Genomic DNA, 19,588 nt, shown 5'->3' with positions numbered 1-19,588 from the left:
AGTCAGTCAACAGTGGCCTTGATGTCAAGTAAAGATGTTGTTAACCTTGAAAAGGTTCAGAAAAGATATACAAGAATTCTACCAGGATTGAAGGGTTGGAGCCACAGGGAAAGGGTGAATAGAAATATAGATGCCCTACAGTATGGAAGCAGGCAATTCAGCTCAGAGTCAACACTGATCCTTTGAAGAGCATCCCACCCAGAATCACTCACTCCGCAGGGCCCTTGCACATCTTTGGACTACAGGAGGAAACTGGAGACCTTGGAGGGAGAATGTGTAAATTCCACACAGACAGTTGCATAAGGTTAGAATTGAAGCCGGGTCACTGGCGCTGTGAGGCAGAAGTGCTAACCACTGAGTCACCATGCTACCCTCAGGTTGGCAGGCTGTGGCTTTTTACCGTGGAACATTAGAAGCTTTTTTATTATTATTATTATTAAAAGGTGACATTTTTTAGATTATTCATAAATGGTATGAGGGCATTGCTGGATTGATAGCAGTTATTGCACATCCCTAATTGCCCAGAGGGCAGTTCAGAGTCAATCACATTGCTGTGGGTCTGGAGTCAAATGTAGGTCAGACCAGGTGAAGATGGCAGTTTTCTTTCCTAAAGTACATTAGTGAACCAGATGGGTATTTCCGACAATCACAATGCATTGCATTCACGGTCATCATTAGATTCTTAATTCTACATATCTACTGAATTCAAATTCCACCATCTGCTGTGGCAGAATATGAACCCGGGTCCCCAGAATATTATCTGGGGGTCTGGAATAATAGTCCAACCGACAATACCACTCGCCTTATAGAGGTTTATTAAATCATGAGGGGCATGAATATGGTAAATAGACGAGGTCCTTTCTCTCAGGGTGGGGGAGTCCAAAACTAGAGGGCATAAATTTAAGGTGACAGGAGAAGATTTGAAAGGGGCTAGAGGCGCAACCTTCTCATGCATAGGACTGTGTGTGTACAGAACGAGCTGCTGGAGGAAGTGGTGGAGGCAGATACGATAACAACATTTAAAAGGCATCTAGATGAATGCATGAAGAGGAAGGGTTTCGAGGGATATGGGCGAAATGCTGGAAAATGGGACTTGACTGATTTAGGATATTTGGTCGATGTGGATGAATTGGACTGAAGAGTCTGTTTCTGTGCTGTATGATTCTATGACTGTCACTCTCACCTCATCTCTGGAATTAGCTCTTTCATTCATGTTCTAACCAAGGCTGTAATGAGGACAGGAGCTGAGTGACCTTGGCACTGGGCATCAGTGATTCATCAACTGATGAGGGAAGGGGGCGGCAAATAGGTGGTCATCAACTGGTTTCTTTGCTTATGTTTGCTTCGATGCTATGAGACCTCATGGGATTCGGAGTCAACACTGAAGACTCCCAAGACAACTTCCTTCCAACTGTGCATCACTTTGCTGCCAGTTCTTAAAAGAAGTGCCTATTGAGATTGTTGACAAACTGCCTTTAATTTTACAATGGAATGGAAAATAGCAAATGTAGTACATTACTCCAAAAGGGAGGGACACAGAAAACAGGAAAATTTAGAAGAATTAGTTTAACAGCTTTTTTAGGAATAATATCTGAAACTATTATCCAAGGAATTATAACAGGGTGTCAATTGTTTACAGATTATATAAAAGAGTTGGATAAAGGAACAAAAGGTTTCTAAACTTGCTGATGACACAAAGCTGGTTCAGAAAGATGCAAGGAGGCCACAGAAGGATACAGACAGATCTACTGAGCAGACAAAGATCCAGTAAGTAGATATGATGAAACTGTGAAATTATCATCTTGACACAACGAATAAAAAGAAACACATTATCTCATGTTGGGAGAGATACAGAGAAATCTGTGATTGAATCACAAAGACAGCAAACAGTCTGAGAGCAGGTACAGCAATTAATGAAGAAAAGAGTGTCTACTCAGACCATCCGTCTGATAAATCCTGATGGTGCATGCTCACCGTCAATTTTATTTTTAAATATGCAATGCAATTTTTAAAACTTAACAAAAACTTCAAGTTTATTTGACAGTTTTTTTCCTCTTCCTTGATTCTTTTTTCATGATTTTGCTTTCTTTTTAAGGTTTGTTAGGTTTTTATCAGATTTTATATCAATTTGTTTCAGGGATTGTGCTACTACAATGGGTGGTTCTGGGGGTCAGCAAGCACAGCCAGTTAAGAAAGCTAATACAATGTTCTCATTTATTGTGAAGGTATTTGACTGCAAATGTTGGCAGATTATGCTTGTGTCTCCATATATTTGTGAAAGGGAGTAAATGCGTTGGAGGCAATTCACACTAAGTTTACAAGACTAAAACGTGGAACAAGTGAGTTGTTTTACCAAGGTTCCACAGGCTAAACTAAGGTATCTTCGAGGTTTCTCTCCATAGCCCTCGGTGTTTCCAAAACCTAAACATTTCTCAAACTCTTTCTTGAATATTGTCAGTGGTCTCGACTTCACAGTCTTCAACAGTAGCAAAATTCACAGGTTTACCACCCTCTGAGTGAAGAAATGTTTCCTCATCTCAGTCCTAAACAGCCGACACAGGAACAGTCAACACTGCAGCCCACCCAAGCACAGATGCATCCTCAGCCCCCTACTGTACTCCCTGTACACCTAAGACAGCGTTTCCAAATTCCAAATGAATGTCAATTACAAGTTTGTGGACAACACCACTGTAGTAGGATGGATATCTAACAACGACAAGTCAAAATACACAAGGGAGATAGAGGGCTTGGTGACGTGGTGCAATGAGAACAACCTCGCTCAACGTCGGCAAAACTAAAGACTTGATCATCGACAGAACTGAGGTTGAGAGGGTGGACGGCGTCAAGTTCCTCAGAGTGACAATAATCGACAACTGACTATGGATTTCCCACGTAGATGCAACAGTCAAGAAGACACGTCTCTTCTTTCCTCAGGCCAATCAGGAAAGTTAGAATGTCCATAAAAATTCACACCACCTTCTACCGATGCACCACTGAAAGCACACTGCCCGGGTGCATAATGGCCTGGTACGGCAACTGCTCTGCCCAGGACCGTAAGTAACTACAGAGGGTGGTGTGCACAGCCCAGACCATCGCAGAAACCAACCTTCCATCCATGGACTCCATTTACACGGCTCGCTGCTGCAGAAAGGCTGTAACATCAAAGACCCACCACATCCCAGTAATGATCGCCGTCAGCCTCTTCCATCCGATAGAAGACATAAAGCTTGAACAAATGCACCAGCAGGTTCAGGAACAGCTTCTTCCCGGCCATTATTAGACTGATGAATGAACTCCCAAGCTTCAAATAATGCTCATCTTGCCTAGTGCACACCCTGTGTCATATAACCCTGTATGCCTCTGTCTAAGTCTTTAATATCTGCACATCCTTGTCACTATCATCTGCCTGTACTGCTCGGAAACAAAACTTTTCACTGTACTTTGTACAAGTGACAATAAGTCAATCAATAAAACAATATTCTGAGACTGTGGCCCCAGTTCTAGATTCCAGAGTCTTAGAAAACATCCTAATTGTATCTAATCTGTGTCACCCTGTAAGAATTCTTTGATGTTTCCTCTCATGGGAGAATCTAGAACAAGGAATCAATGTTTAAAAATAAGGGATCGTCAATTTAAGACAGAGATGACGAGGAATATCTTCTCTGAAAGACTGGTGAATCTGTGGAATATCTTACTGCAGAGGCTGATACGGCTGGGTTGGTAAGTATATTCACAACCACAATGGGCAGATTTTTAATCAGTAAGGAAATAAAAGATTGGGGAAAAATGTCAGCAAAGTGGAGTTCAGGATTATCAGATCAGCCATGAGCTCGTTAAATAGTGGAGCAGACACAACGTGTTCAATGGCCTATTATGCTCTTACTGAATCTAGTAGGTTTTTAAGACAATCAACAATGGTTTTGTAGTCACCCTGAGATAACAATTTAATTCCAGCTGCTAATTTAGTTCAGATTTTACTATCTGCCATGGTAATTTTTAAACCCATATCCCCAGAATCTTATCCTGGTGCTTTTGTCCAGTGACTCTGCCACCCCTTCTCCCAGTAACAGTCCATATTAAATTATTTTTCAATTATATATTTCAAAATGGATGAAATCTTCAACACTCAATAATTTTCTCAAAAAGATGCCACACTACTCACCCAGTGTCCTTCCAGAGTTGCCAAAACCTCTGATCCCAATTTGAGTTTTCCAAATATTTGGTTAACATTGTTGCTGTTGCCTAAAAATGGCTGGGTCCATGACGATTATTGACAATACAGCATTAGATGTGAGAAAATACAAGAATAACATTACAATGTTTTGGTGCGCAGACAGTTTTCAGTTAAAACTAATGTAAAATTACCCAGTTAATTTTTGCAGTGCTGAGCTCCAGCATAAAAATGATTTACTATTTAATTCTTTGACTGTGTGTTCTGGATCAGAAAATATTGTCAATGATTTTCTGGTGAAAGCCCCAAATTCAGTCATCTTTGCATTTCTCATTACAGCTGCAGAGATGAGGAACTCATCACAGGGAAAGGTATAGTCATGAACTCCATAAGAAAGGAAATTTTAAATATCAAATCCTTGTCTTGAAAACATCTGTACAGCAAAGGAGTTGTCAATTTCATTCACAAGAGGCATGCAAATTATCAATTAGATTAAACTGCAAGAATCATTTTGGAACAGTAGATTTTGCGTTTTAACATTTTGATATTTACATGAACTCAACTACTGGTACATAAAAACCCAAATTAAGGTCAAACTTTGTTTCATTTCCGAATGAAGCACAAGATGTTAGAAATGATGATTTCTGTACATTGGCTCAACTGTTTGTTGGACAACTCACCCAGATAAACAACTGTTTCTCAACAAAGCTGTCAATGGAGAGTAATGCAACTCGAAACATTCACTGTTTCACTGCCAACAAATGCCGCTAGACCCACGTTTTGCACACACATTCACTTTTTATTTTTAAAAATCATTAACGTCCAGTCAGAAGATAATTCCTTTGCATATAATTATATACTTGGTTACCTTAAATTACATGTCTAATGTCGCTATGCTAAATACTATTTTAAAATTAATTTAATTTCCTCAATTTTTTTTGAGAAATAATCTTTTTGTATGAAGTTCAATTAAAAACAATGTTTTAGACAGGGAATAACCATTCATTTGTTTGGTAAACCTTCCAAATCTTCCATTTGCTACTTCATTGATTTCTAAATTAAAACGCCTTTACTTATTTCAGGAATCAGATTTCATCTGGGCATTTAAAAAAAATTTAGAATCTCAAAAAGGGCATAAAAAATATTCTTGGAAAGCACAATCTTCCAGTTATTCCTTCAGTTTTAGACAGAAGCATCCGCTGTCTCTCAAACAGTTTGACCAAAACATCTGAAACAAATTTGGGGAAGCATGTTTACAAACCCACACCCGATGATCAAATGGAACAACTATGCATTACAAGTGCAACGTTTGCTTACAATAATGTTAACATTAATTTTTTGGCATGGCATGGCTTCTTACCCAAAGCATGAGAGTAATGAAATCATGTTTCAATTCCTTTTCTTATTTCTAATCAGGAAATTAGTTTTCTGATTGATGTTCTCATCAAAGACCACAGAATTGGAAGCTACAGTCCAAAATTAAGCTGAAGTACAGGAAAAGGAACAAATAACTAACCTTCAATTTAAATTCAATGATTGCACTGTACCCGGTTTTCTCACAAGTGATATTAACATGGCCTCCAAGTTCAAGAGTCATTGGACCATAAACAATTCCTATGAAGTAAGAATTTATGAAAAGTTGTTGTATATTTTGCACATCTTGGATCTAGCACACGTCAACTACATGTCAGACTTTATAGTTTTAGTCATTTGGTTGTACAGGAGGAGACATGAGAAGTTGTTGGCGGATAGGATCAGGGTAAACCCTAAGGCTTTCTACAGGTATTTAAGGAATAAAAGAATGACGAAAGTAAGATTAGGCCCAATCAAGGATAGTAGTGGTAAGTTGTGAGTGGAGTCAGATGAGATAGGGGAAGCGCTAAATGAATATTTTTCAACAGTACTCACTCTAGAAAACAACAATGTTAGAACATAGAACATAGAACATAGAACAGTACAGCACAGAACAGGCCCTTCAGCCCACAATGTTGTGCCGACCATTGATCCTCATGGATGCACCCTCAAATTTCTGTGACCATATGCATGTCCAGCAGTCTCTTAAATGACCCCAATGACCTTGCTTCCACAACTGCTGCTGGCAACGCATTCCATGCTCTCACAACTCTCTGCGTAAAGAACCTGCCTCTGACATCCCCTCTATACTTTCCACCAACCAGCTTAAAACTATGACCCCTCGTGCTAGCCATTTCTGCCCTGGGAAATAGTCTCTGGCTATCAACTCTATCTATGCCTCTCATTATCTTGTATACCTCAATTAGGTCCCCTCTCCTCCTCCTTTTCTCCAATGAAAAGAGACCGAGCTCAGTCAACCTCTCTTCATAAGATAAGCCCTCCAGTCCAGGCAGCATCCTGGTAAACCTCCTCTGAACCCTCTCCAAAGCATCCACATCTTTCCTATAATAGGGCGCCCAGAACTGGACGCAGTATTCCAAGTGCGGTCTAACCAAAGTTTTATAGAGCTGCAACAAGATCTCACGACTCTTAAACTCAATCCCCCTGTTAATGAAAGCCAAAACACCATATGCTTTCTTAACAACCCTGTCCACTTGGGTGGCCATTTTAAGGGATCTATGTATCTGCACACCAAGATCCCTCTGTTCCTCCACGCTGCCAAGAATCCTATCCTTAATCCTGTACTCAGCTTTCAAATTCGACCTTCCAAAATGCATCACCTCGCATTTATCCAGGTTGAACTCCATCTGCCACCTCTCAGCCCATCTCTGCATCCTGTCAATGTCCCGCTGCAGCCTACAACAGCCCTCTACACTGTCAACGACACCTCCGACCTTTGTGTCGTCTGCAAACTTGCTGACCCATCCTTCAATTCCCTCGTCCAAGTCATTAATAAAAATTACAAACAGTAGAGGCCCAAGGACAGAGCCCTGTGGAACCCCACTCACCACTGACTTCCAGGCAGAATATTTTCCTTCTACTACCACTCGCTGTCTTCTGTTGGCCAGCCAATTCTGTATCCAAGCAGCTAAGTTCCCCTGTATCCCATTCCTCCTGACCTTCTGAATGAGCCTTCCATGGGGAACCTTATCAAATGCCTTACTGAAGTCCATATACACCACATCCACAGCTTGACCCTCATCAACCTTACTAGTCACATCCTCAAAAAACTCTATAAGGTTTGTAAGGCATGACCTACCCCTCACAAAGCCGTGTTGACTGTATTTGATCAAGCCATGCTCTTCCAGATGGTCATAAATCTTATCCCTCAGAATCCTTTCTAACACCTTGCAGACGACAGACGTGAGACTTACCGGTCTATAATTGCCGGGGATTTCCCTATTTCCTTTCTTGAAGAGAGGAATTACATTTGCCTCTCTCCAGTCCTCAGGTACGACTCCAGTGGAGAGCGAGGATGCAAAGATCTTCGCAAGTGGCGAAGCAATTGCATTTCTCGCTTCCCAAAGCAGCCGAGGACAAATCTGATCCGGGCCTGGCGACTTGTCAATCTTAATGTTTGACAAAATTTTCAGTACATCAGCTTCCTCTATCTCTATCCATTCCAGCATGCACACCTGCTCTTCAAAGGTTTCATTCACTACACAGGTCGTTTCTTTCGTAAAGACAGAAGCAAAAAACTCATTTAGGGCTTCCCCTACCTCCTCAGGCTCCACACACAAGTTCCCTATGCTATCCCTGATCGGCCCTACTCTTTCTTTGACCATTCTCTTATTCCTCACGTAAGTGTAAAATGCCTTTGTGTTTTCCCGGATTCCTTCTGCCAAGCCTTTCTCGTGCCCCCTCCTGGCTCTCCTCAGACCATTTTTGAGCTCCTTCCTTGCCTGCATGTAATCCTCTCTAGCTGAACTTGACCCTAGCTTCCTCCACCTTATGTAAGCTACCTTCTTCCTTTTCACTAGAAGCTCCACCGCTCTCGTCATCCAAGGTTCCTTTATCTTACCCCGTCTTGCCTGTCTCAGAGGGACATATTTACTCATCACTCCCAACAACTGTTCCTTAAACCATCTCCACATGTCTATAGTTCCCTTACCATGGAACAACTGCTCCCAGTCCATGCTTCCTAACTCGTGTCTAATCGCATCATAGTTTCCTCTTCCCCAATTAAATATCCTCCCATTCTGCCTAATCCTCTCCTTCTCCATAGCTATGTAGAATGAGAGAGTGTTATGGTCACTATCACCAAAATGCTCTCCCACCACAAGATCTGATACCTGCCCCGGCTCGTTTCCGAGCACCAAGTCTAGAATGGCCTCTCCCCTCGTCGGCCTGTCAACGTACTGCGTTAGGAAACCCTCCTGAACACACCTTACAAAAACAGCTCCATTCAAATCTTCTGCTCGAAGGAGGTTCCAATCAATATTAGGAAAGTTAAAGTCACCCATTACAACAACCCTACTGCGTCCACACTTTTCCAAAATCTGTCGACCTATGCTTTCTACAATCTCCCTGCTGCTATTGGGGGGCCTGTAGTAAACCCCTAACGAGGTGACTACTCCCTTGCTGTTCCTAATTTCCACCCATACTGACTCAGTAGGCAGATCTTCCTCGACAATGGAAGCTTCTGTAGCTGTGATACCCTCTCTGATTAGTAGTGCTACACCCCCTCCTCTTTTTCCCCCCTCCCTATTCTTTTTAAATGTTCTAAACCCTGGAATATCCAGCAACCATTCCAGCCCATGAGAAACCCATGTCTCTGTTATGGCCACAACATCATAGCACCAGGTACTGATCCATGCTCTAAGTTCATCACTTTTATTCCTGATACTCCTTGCATTAAAGCAAACACACTTTAACCGATCCCTTGGTTCCTTCCCAGGAAAATCCTTCCCACTAGCTGGTCTACCTCTTGTTACTGCCTCACCTGCATCAACGCTCACCTCTGGTATACAGCTCAAAAGAGGAGAATACTGTCGAGGAGAATACTGAGATACAGGCTATGAGACTAGGTGGTATTGAGGTTCACAAGGAAGATGTATTAGAAATCCTTCAGAGGGTGAAGATAGATAAGTCCCCTGGGCCGGATGGGAATTATCCTCGGATCCTCTGGGAAGCCAGGGAGGAGATTGCCGAGCCTTTGGCATTGATCTTTAACTTGTCATTGTCTACAGGAATAGTGCCAGATAACTGGAGGATAGCAAATGTGGTTCCCCTGTTCAAGAAGGGGAGTAGAGACAACCCTGGTAATTATAGACCAGTGAGCCTTACCTCAGTTGTTGGTAAAATGTTGGAAAAGGTTATAAGGGATAGGATTTATAATCATCTAGAAAAGAATAAATTGATTAGGGATAGTCAGCACGGTTTTGTGAAGGGAAGGTCGTGCCTCACAAACCTTATTGAGTTCTTTGAGAAGGTGACCAAACAGGTAGATGAGAGTAAACCGGTTGATGTGGTGTATATGGATTTCAGCAAGGTGTTCAATAAGGTTCCGCACAATAGGCTATTATACAAAATGCGGAGGAATGGGATTGTGGGAGATATAGCAATTTGGATCAGAAATTGGCTTGCTGAAAGAAGACAGAGGGTGGTAGCTGATGGGAAATGTTCATCCTGGAGACAAGTTACTAGTGGTGTACCACAAGGGTCGGTGTTGGGTCCACTGTTGTTTGTCATTTTTATAAATGACCTGGATGAGGGCGTAGAAGGATGGGTTAGTAAATTTGCAGACGACGCTAAGGTCGGTGGAGTTGTGCATAGTGATGAAGGATGCTGTAGGTTGCAGAGAGACATAGATAAGCTGCAGAGCTGGGCTGAGAGGTGGCAAATGGAGTTTAATGCAGACAAGTGTGAGGTGATGCACTTTGGTAAGAGTAACCAGAAGGCAAAGTACAGGGCTAATGGTAAGATTCTTAGTAGTGTAGATGAGCAGAGAGATCTCGGTGTCCATGTACACAGATCCTTGAAAGTTGCCACCCAGGTTGACACGGCTGTTACGAAGGCATACAGTGTTTTAGCTTTTAATAATAGAGGGATCGAGTTCCGGGACCAAGAGGTTATGGTGAAGCTGTACAAAACTCTAGTATGGCCACACTTGGAGTATTGCCTACAGTTCTGGTCACCGCATTATAAGAAGGATGTGGAAGTTTTGGAAAGGGTGCAGAGGAGATTTACTAGGATGTTGCCTGGTATGGAGGGCTTGAGTTCGGTATGACAGGTCAGCATAACATCGAGCGCCGAAGGGCCTGTACTGTGCTGTAATGTTCTATGTTCTGAAACCTGAGTATTGCTGGAAAAAAAAGATACATTTTGTTGATGTTCTCCATCTTGCACTCATCAGGAGAATTTGCAGAAATACCAAACTGAAAGTACTTTTAAGGTATAAATGGACATTACAAGAACAGTGCTGAGTAGCTGACAAGTGGGCTTTTTAATTGGTAGATGTATAGAGACCCAACCAGTTAATGATGACTGAAGTTACTTGCCAAGATTTTTTTAAAGTTTTCTTAGGACAGTCATTAAGGCATTGACCACACCAACTAGCCTATTGCTACAAAAACCACAATGTCCACAGTAGATGTGATGTAGAGGTGCCAATGTTGGATTGGAGTGGACAAAGTCAGAAGTCACATGATACCAGGTTATAGTCCAACATGTTTATCTGAAATCTCAAGATTTCGGAGCTCTGCTCCTTTGTCAGTGAAGACTCCATTTGATGAAGGAGCAGTGCTCTAAAAGTTTGCGACTGCAAATAAACCTGTTGGACTATAATCTGGTGTTGTGTAACTTCCAACCTAAGATAGACAATTGGACAACATTTGCTAAATAATCCTGCATAAACAGGTACAGTGTGGGTCCATGTTTTTTCTGTCTGCAGAGAGCTGGGCCCTGCATGTTAATGTATGTAGCTTCCAGTGCCTGAAAATATGCCACCTTGCAAACCTGACTGACAATCCCAAATTGGTCGACAGCAAATTCTGTGTATATTCAGGATTCAAATTGTTTCTTTGCTGTACAGGACTTGAGTATTGTTGAAAAATTACATATTTTGTCAAACTATTTATCTCGTATACTTCTATGAGTTCAAGGCATAAAGCTTTGGCACAATTCAGAAATACTCAGAAACCAAGTCCAGGTTTTTGGATGAGTGGTCCTGATTGGTGAAAAGAAGCAAACAGCAGGTTGCTGGGTCATGGTTGACTCACTAGCTGTGAAGCAAGCTGTGTATTTCAGCAGTGCAGACCAACTGAGGAGATGGGAGCTTTTTTTTCAGTAGACTCAACCATGTAACATATGGGATGTTATTGAGTGGAAGACTAAAGGGGAAGCTATGGCTTTTCAGGGCTCTTGTGAATGAAGTGAAGGAAGTTCTGTAGGATCATGCCCTTTTGGTGATAACTGTATTCTTGCAAGTTGGATGGAGTAATGTTATTCTAGAGGTTACCTAATAGTCAAAACTTGTGTAACTAAGATTAATTAAACTCAACTGGAGGAGGTTAGGCAAAGTTAAAAGTCACAACACCAGGTTATAGTCCAACAGATTTATTTAAAATCACAAGCTTTTGTAGCACTGCTCCCTTGTCAGATGAAGTGGAGGGAGGCACACAGAATATATAGTGTTACAAAGTTGGGTACAGTAATTGTGAAATGGAAGGCAAGAAGCTAAAATGTGCGGTTCCTTTAAGAGGTTTGTGCCTTTCAAAAAAAAACCTATATCTATGATTTTAAATAAACCTGTTGGGCTATAAATCTGGTGTTGTGTGGATAGGCAATGGCTAACATTCAAGGAACGCACGGGGAACTACAGCAACTGTTCATTCCTGTTGCAAAAGAAAATGGATAAGAGGGTCAATCCATGTCTTACAAAGGAAAGAAGAGATTGTATCCAATCCAAAGAAGCAGCGTACTGATAAGCCAAGAAAAATAATAAATGTGATGATTGGGAGCAATTTACAATTTAGCAAAAATGACCAAGGGATTGGTTAAGAAGGGGAAAATAGAGGACAAAAGTAAGCTTGCAGGGAACATAAAGACTGGTGCTAAGAGTTTCGAAAGGTACGTGAAGAGAAAGAGATTGGCAAAGACAAATTGTAGGTCCCCTACAGACAGAAATGGGGCAATGTATAATAGGGGACAAAGAAATGGTTGAGGAACCGAATACATACTTTAAATTGTTGGAAGATGCAAGATTTAGTGAGAGAGAACAACTGAAGGAGAGCAATATTAATAGAGAAATGGTGCTGGGAATATTGTTGGGATTGAAGGCTGATGAATCCCCAGGACCTGCGTCCAGTTCTGGGCGCCCTATTATAGGAAAGATGTGGATGCTTTGGAGAGGGTTCAGAGGAGGTTTACCAGGATGCTGCCTGGACTGGAGGGCTTATCTTATGAAGAGAGGTTGACTGAGCTCGGTCTCTTTTCATTGGAGAAAAGGAGGAGGAGAGGGGACCTAATTGAGGTATACAAGATAATGAGAGGCATAGATAGAGTTGATAGCCAGAGACTATTTCCCAGGGCAGAAATGGCTAGCATGAGGGGTCATAGTTTTAAGCTGGTTGGTGGAAAGTATAAAGGGGATGTCAGAGGCAGGTTCTTTACGCAGAGAGTTGTGAGAGCATGGAATGCGTTGCCGGCAGCAGTTGTGGAAGCAAGGTCATTGGGGTCATTTAAGAGACTGCTGGACATGTATATGGTCACAGAAATTTGAGGGTGCATACATGAGGATCAATGGTCGGCACAACATTGTGGGCTGAAGGACCTGTTCTGTGCTGTACTGTTCTATGTTCTATGTTCTATAATCTACGTCCCAGAGTACTTAAGCAAGTAGCTCTAGAAATAGTGGATGCATTGGCGATCATCTTCCAGGATTCTATAGAGTCTGGAACAATCCCTGCAGATTGGAGGGTGGCTAATGTCAAAAAGAAAGGCAGAGAGAAAACAGGGAATTACAGACAGGTGAACCTAACATCAAGAGCAGGGAAAATTCTTGGATCTATCGTTAAGGATTTTATAGCAGAGCATTTAGGATGCACAGTCAGGATCAGACAGTCAGCATGGGTTTATGAAGGGGAAATCATGCTTGACAAATCTGCTGGAATTCTATGAAGATGTAACTGGGAGAATTGAAAAGGGGGAGCCAGTCGATGTAGTATATTTCGACTTTCAGAAAGTATTTGACAAGGTTCCATATAAGAGATCAGTGTGCAACATTAAAGCACATGGGCTTGGGTGAAATATATTGAGATGGATAGGAAACTGGTTGGCAGAGAGGAAACACAGAATAGGAATTAATGGGTCCTTTTCAAATTGGCAGGCACTAACTAGCTGGGTGCCAGAGGGTAATGTAATGAATTCCACAAGCTTCTTGTTTTGATGTTGTGACGAGTTTGAACTTGGCCAATTAATTCACATGAAGCACCTAGAAACAGAAAGCCAAATGAATTTAAATTTGATGGTGCTGGCAACCCGAAACCAATCATATTATACGGATTTGATTATGTCAATGCAGGGATATAAGACAAGGGCATTTGGAAAAGTGAAGGGAGCTAATTGTCACATGAAAGAGAAAGACAACTGCCACCTGCCACAGTTAGCACCATTCAGCTCTCAGAGAAAGCCCATCTAATTAATTTAGATCAAAGTCCTGATTGAAGAAATTATACAGATAAAGCAGCCCTGACAGCAGAATTAACAGATGAATGGCATTTGTGAACAGTGCGGAGACGGCAGAATATTTCAGAAGACAGTCTATGAGGACTTGGAGAGATTGAACTTTAATTTATTGATTCTTATTAACTGGGTCTATATTAGTGGGACTTGTTTTTACTTAAACAGCACTCCAGTAGAATTTAAATCAGATAGGGAAGCAGCTAGTAGTCTCAGGGGGAATTGTCGGTTTATTAATAATTTTATTAATTTATTCATTGTTGGGTTAAATAAATAAATTGTTTCTTGTTACTTATCAAGTGGATTTCTGGAATTTTCTTTCTTTTAATCCCATTCTCTATTATGAGGAAAAAGATGAGCTTTTCTAGGTGTTTCAGAGGTTAAATATTAGAGGGGAACTACTACTCCTGTCAAAACAGATCAGAATTTTAGTTTTACTCTGATTAGTTTTCAGCCATTCCCCATTATAACAATAGATGGAGAAGGTTAAAGCTGGAAAGGACTGCATCATCTCCAACTTAGTATCCTTCCTATTGCAGGGCTGTACTGTTGAACTATGCACAGTACCCCAAAAGTGATCTCACCACTGTCCTATACAGCCTGAAAACATACACAATGATTTGAGCAATGAAGGCAAGCATGCTAAGCACCTTCGAAACCACCCTGTCTATCTGTGATGCAACTTTTAAAGAATTATGTACCTGAACCCGTCCATCTCTCTATTTGACAACACGACCCAGGGCTCAGCCATTAAATGTCTAAGTCCTTCCCTTATTTGCTTCACCAAAATTCAATATCCCACACTTATCCAAATTAAACTACGTTTACCACTCCTCAGCCCATTTCCCCAACTGATCAAGAACCCTTCTGCACTCTTGACTATACCACCAATTTTAGTGTCATCCGCAAACTTACCAATCATGCTTTCTAAATTCTCATCCAAATCATTTATATAAATGACAAACGGTGGATGAAGCACTGATGCCCTCAGAACGCCAGTCAGAAAAACAACCCTTCACCACCACCCTCTGTCTCCTACCATCAAACCAATTTTATGTCCAATTGACAAGCTCTCCCTGAATCCCATGTGATAAATCTTTATTAATCAGTCTAGCACGTAGAACTTTGTTAAAGACATCAATAAAGTCTGTGTTGACAACATCTACCACGCTGCCCTCAATCGTTTTGGTTATGTCCTCAAAAACATCAATCTAGTTTGTGAAAATTGATTTCCTAAGCACGAAGCCATGCTGACTATCCTTCATCAGTCCTTGCCTCTCCAAATACAAGTAAACCCTATCTTTCAGAATCCCCATCACTGATGTCAGACTCACCAATCGAGAGTTGCCGGGCTTCTGCTTAGAGGGTTTCTTAAATAAAGACACATTAGCCACCTTGACCCGGCAAATTCTTCCCTAACTTTCCTGGAATACACCTGATCAGGTCCCAGAGATTTATCCATCTTTTGCTTTTTTTTAAAAAAGACCTCCAGAACCTCCTCTTCTGTAATAAAGAACATAGAAAAGTACAGCACAGTATAGGCCCTTCGGCCCACAATGTTGTGCCATGGAATAATCCTAATCCAAAAATAAAATAACCTAACCTACATTCCCCTCAATTCACTGCTGTCCATGTGCATGTCCAGTAGTCGCTTAAATGTCACTAACGACTCCGCTTCCACGACTACCATTGGCAAACTATTCCATGCACTCACAACTGTCTGGGTGAAGAATCTCCCTCTGACGTCTCCTCTGTACCTTCCTCCTAACATCTTAAAACTATGACCCCTCGTGGCAGAAAATCCTGCCCTGGGGAAAAGACTCTGGCTATCGACTCTATCCATGCCTCTCATTACCTTGTACACCTCGATCAGGTCACCGCTCTTCCTCCTTCTCTCCAGAGAGAAAAGTCCGAGCTCAGTCAACCTCTCCTCGTAAGACAAGCCCTCCAGTCCAGGCAGCATCCTGGTAAACCTCCTTTGCACCCTCTCCAAAGCCTCCACATCTTAATGTGGACTGTTTCCCAGGCAACAGCATTTATTTTCCCCGAGTTCACTAGCCGATATGTTCTTGTGCACAGTAAAATCTGATGCGAAATACTCGCTTAGTATCTCTCCCATCTCCTGTGGCTCCACACGTAAATGACATCGCTGATCTTTAAGCGGCCATATTCTCTTCCTCACTGATCTTTCGTTCTTAATGTACTTGTACTTGCTAATCTTTGGATTAGCCTTAAAATTGTCTGCCAAGGATATCTCATCCCCTTTTTGCCCTCCTGATTTCCCTCTTATATGATACAAGAGATTCACTTGATCCCAGTTGTCTATATCTAACATATGCCTCCTTCTTATTCTTGACCACAGCCTCAATCGCTAGTCATCCATTGTTTCCTATCCTTACCACTCACTCTAACAGGAACATACTATCTCTGAACTCTCGTCATTTCACTTCTGAAAGTTTCCCACTTCTCAGTCATCCCTTTACCTGCAAACAGTCTACTTCATTCAACTCTGGAAGCTCCTGACTCATGTCATCAAAATTTGCCTTACTCCAATTTGGAACTTTAACTTTGGTATTAGCCCTCCCCCTTTTGAAAACTATTTCAAAACTCAAAATTATGATCACTGGTCCCAAAGTGCTCTCCCTCTAACACTACCTTATTTTCCAACAGAAGGTCAAGGTTTGCTCCTTCTCTCGTAGGCACACCTACACAGTGATAAAGAAAATTTTCTTGAACACGTTGAACAAATTCCTCTCCATTCAAGCCGTCAACATTGTGGCAGTCCCAGTCTATGTTCGAAAGTTAAAATCCCCTATTATTACAGCCCTATTATTCTTACACATATCTAAGCTCTCTCTACCTATGTGCTCCTCAGTTTCCCTCTGACTACTTGGGGGCGGGGCTGATGGTGGCCTTCAGTATAAGGTGATCATCCTCTTCCTATTTCTGAGTTCCATCCATACTGCTTCACTGGACGATCCCTCCGAAATATCCTAAGTCCAGCAGTAATGTTTTCCCTAATCAAGAATGCCACTCTCCCTCCTCATTTGCCTCCTTTTCTATCTTTCTGACAGCATCTAAATCCCAGAACATTGAGATACCAGTCCTGTCCCTTCCTAGAACTAGCACACCTTTCTGCTAGGATATTAATCCCCCTTCAGTTCAGGATGAACTCATCCCTTTCCAACATTCTGTTCTTCCCCAGAAGAGATCCCAGTAATCCAAAAATCAGAATTCTTGGCTCTGTACCATTTCTTTAGCCACTCATTTATCAGCCCTACCTTCCTATTCCTACTGTCACCAGCTTTTGGCACAGAGAGTAATCCAGAGATTACTGCCTTTGAGGGTCTGCTTTGTAACCTCTGCCTAACTTTCTATTTTCACTGCAAAGCCTCAATGCTTTCTCTAACTATGCCATTTTCACCGACATGTACAACAACTTCTGACTTTTCACTCCGCTTTTGACAATATGCTGAATTTAAATAAAGGAAATTATGATGGTATGAGGTGCAATTTGGCTATGATAGATTGGATAATATCACTTAAATGGGCTGACAGGAAATGGGCAATGGCAAACATTCAAAGAGCACATGGGTGAACAGCAACAATTGTTTATCCCCATCTGATGCAAAAAGATAGTAAAAACCATGGCTTACACGGACAATTAGAGATAATTTTCAACTCAAGAAAGAGGCATAACATTAGCTAGCTAAAATTACAGACCTGAAGAGTGGCAGTATTTAGAATTCAGCAAAAGGGAACAAAGGGATTGATTAACAAAGGTAAGATAGAGTATGACAGTATGCTTGCTGTGAACTAAAAAAAGACTGTAAAAGTTAGCAAAGTTTTTTTTATTTATTCAGGGGGCATGGGTGTTGTTGGCTGGCCAACATTTATTGCTCATCCCAGTTGCCATTGAGAAGGTGGCAGTGATCTGCCTTCTTGAACTGCTGCAGTCGACAAGCTGTAGGTTAACCCACGACACTTCAGAGCGGGAATGTGAACACAGACTACTTCAGTGTCTAAGGAATCATGAACGGTACAGAACATTGAACAAGCATCACTGAACATCCCAATTACTGATCTTATGATGGAGGGAAGATCATGGATGAAGCAGTTGGAGATGTTGGGCCCAGGACACTACGGGGGAACTTCTGCAGAGATGTCCTTGAATTGAGGTGACTGCTGTCTATGTTTAAACCAAGGCTGTAATGACAGCTGTATGGTCCTGGCAGAATGCAAACTGGGCGACACTGAGCAGGTTATTGCTGAGCAGCTGCTGCTTGATAACACTGCTTTTGACAACTTCAATCACTTTACTGATGATTGAGAGGGAGGTGGTGGAGCAGTAAGTGACTGGGTTGGTTTTGTTCTGCTTTTTATGTACAGAACGTACCCGGACAATTTTCCACATTGTCAGGTTGATACCAGTGTTGGAACTGTGCTGGAAAGCTTGGCAAGGGGAGTGGTAAGTTCTGGTGCACAAGTCATCAATACAATTGCTGTAGTGAATGAAACCTTTGAAGAGCAGGTGTGCATGCTGGAATGGATAGAGATAGAGGAAGCTGATGTGCTGAAAATTTTGTCAAACATTAAGATTGACAAGTCGCCAGGCCCGGACCAGATTTGTCCTCGGCTGCTTTGGGAAACGAGAAATGCAATTGCTTTGCCACTTGCGAAGATCTTTGCATCCTCGCTCTCCACTGGAGTCGTACCTGAGGACTGAGGAGAGGCAAATGTAATTCCTCTCTTCAAGAAAGGAAATAGGGAAATCCTCGGCAATTACAGACCAGTAAGTCTCACGTCTGTCGTCTGCAAGGTGTTAGAAAGGATTCTGAGGGATAAGATTTATGACCATCTGGAAGAGCATGGCTTGATCAAATACAGTCAACACGGCTTTGTGAGGGGTAGGTCATGCCTTACAAACCTTATCGAGTTTTTTGAGGATGTGACTAGAAACGTTGATGAGGGTCGAGCTGTGGATGTGGTGTATATGGACTTCAGTAAGGCATTTGATAAGGTTCCCCATGGTAGGCTCATTCAGAAGGTCAGGAGGAATGGGATACGGGGGAACTTAGCTGCTTGGATACAGACTTGGCTGGCCAACAGAAGACAGCGAGTGGTAGTAGAAGGAAAATATTCTGCCTGGAAGTCAGTGGTGAGTGGGGTTCCACAGGGCTCTGTCCTTGGGCCTCTACTGTTTGTAATTTTTATTAATGACTTGGATGAGGGTATTGAAGGATGGGTCAGCAAGTTTGCAGACGACACAAAGGTCGGAGGTGTCGTTGATAGTGTAGAGGGCTGTTGTAGGCTGCAGCGGGACATTGACAGGATGCAGAGATGGGCTGAGAGGTGGCAGATGGAGTTCAACCTGGATAAATGCGAGGTGATGCATTTTGGATGGTCGAATTTGAAAGCTGAGTACAGGATTAAGGATAGGATTCTTGGCAGCGTGGAGGAACAGAGGGATCTTGGTGTGCAGATACATAGATCCCTTAAAATGGCCACCCAAGTGGACAGGGTTGTTAAGAAAGCATATGGTGTTTTGGCTTTCATTAACAGGGGGATTGAGTTTAAGAGTCGTGAGATCTTGTTGCAGCTCTATAAAACTTTGGTTAGACCGCACTCGGAATACTGCGTCCAGTTCTGGGCGCCCTATTATAGGAAAGATGTGGATGCTTTGGAGAGGGTTCAGAGGAGGTTTACCAGGATGCTGCCTGGACTGGAGGGCTTATCTTATGAAGAGAGGTGGACTGAGCTCGGTCTCTTTTCATTGGAGAAAAGGAGGAGGAGAGGGGACCTAATTGAGGTATACAAGATAAT

At 42.1% G+C, this 19,588-nt stretch overlaps 1 protein-coding gene across 8 annotated transcripts in view; it reads right to left on the bottom strand.

The window, feature by feature from the left end:
* osbpl8 (oxysterol binding protein-like 8) overlaps nt 1–19,588 on the bottom strand; it is a 332,940-nt gene that overhangs the window by 42,517 nt on the left and 270,835 nt on the right. For all 8 annotated transcript variants that reach the window (XM_059652608.1, XM_059652607.1, XM_059652612.1 and 5 more), the window contains 2 exons: nt 5,688–5,785; nt 4,163–4,252 (listed from right to left, as the gene is read on the bottom strand). In XM_059652608.1, coding sequence (XP_059508591.1) covers nt 4,163–4,252; nt 5,688–5,785 — 188 coding nt within the window. The remainder of the gene's footprint in view (nt 1–4,162; nt 4,253–5,687; nt 5,786–19,588) is intronic.

This window comes from Stegostoma tigrinum, chromosome 18 (assembly GCF_030684315.1).
Source record: "Stegostoma tigrinum isolate sSteTig4 chromosome 18, sSteTig4.hap1, whole genome shotgun sequence".
NCBI classification, from domain to species: domain Eukaryota; kingdom Metazoa; phylum Chordata; class Chondrichthyes; order Orectolobiformes; family Stegostomatidae; genus Stegostoma; species Stegostoma tigrinum.
This window is presented reverse-complemented; position numbering and strand designations above follow the sequence as displayed.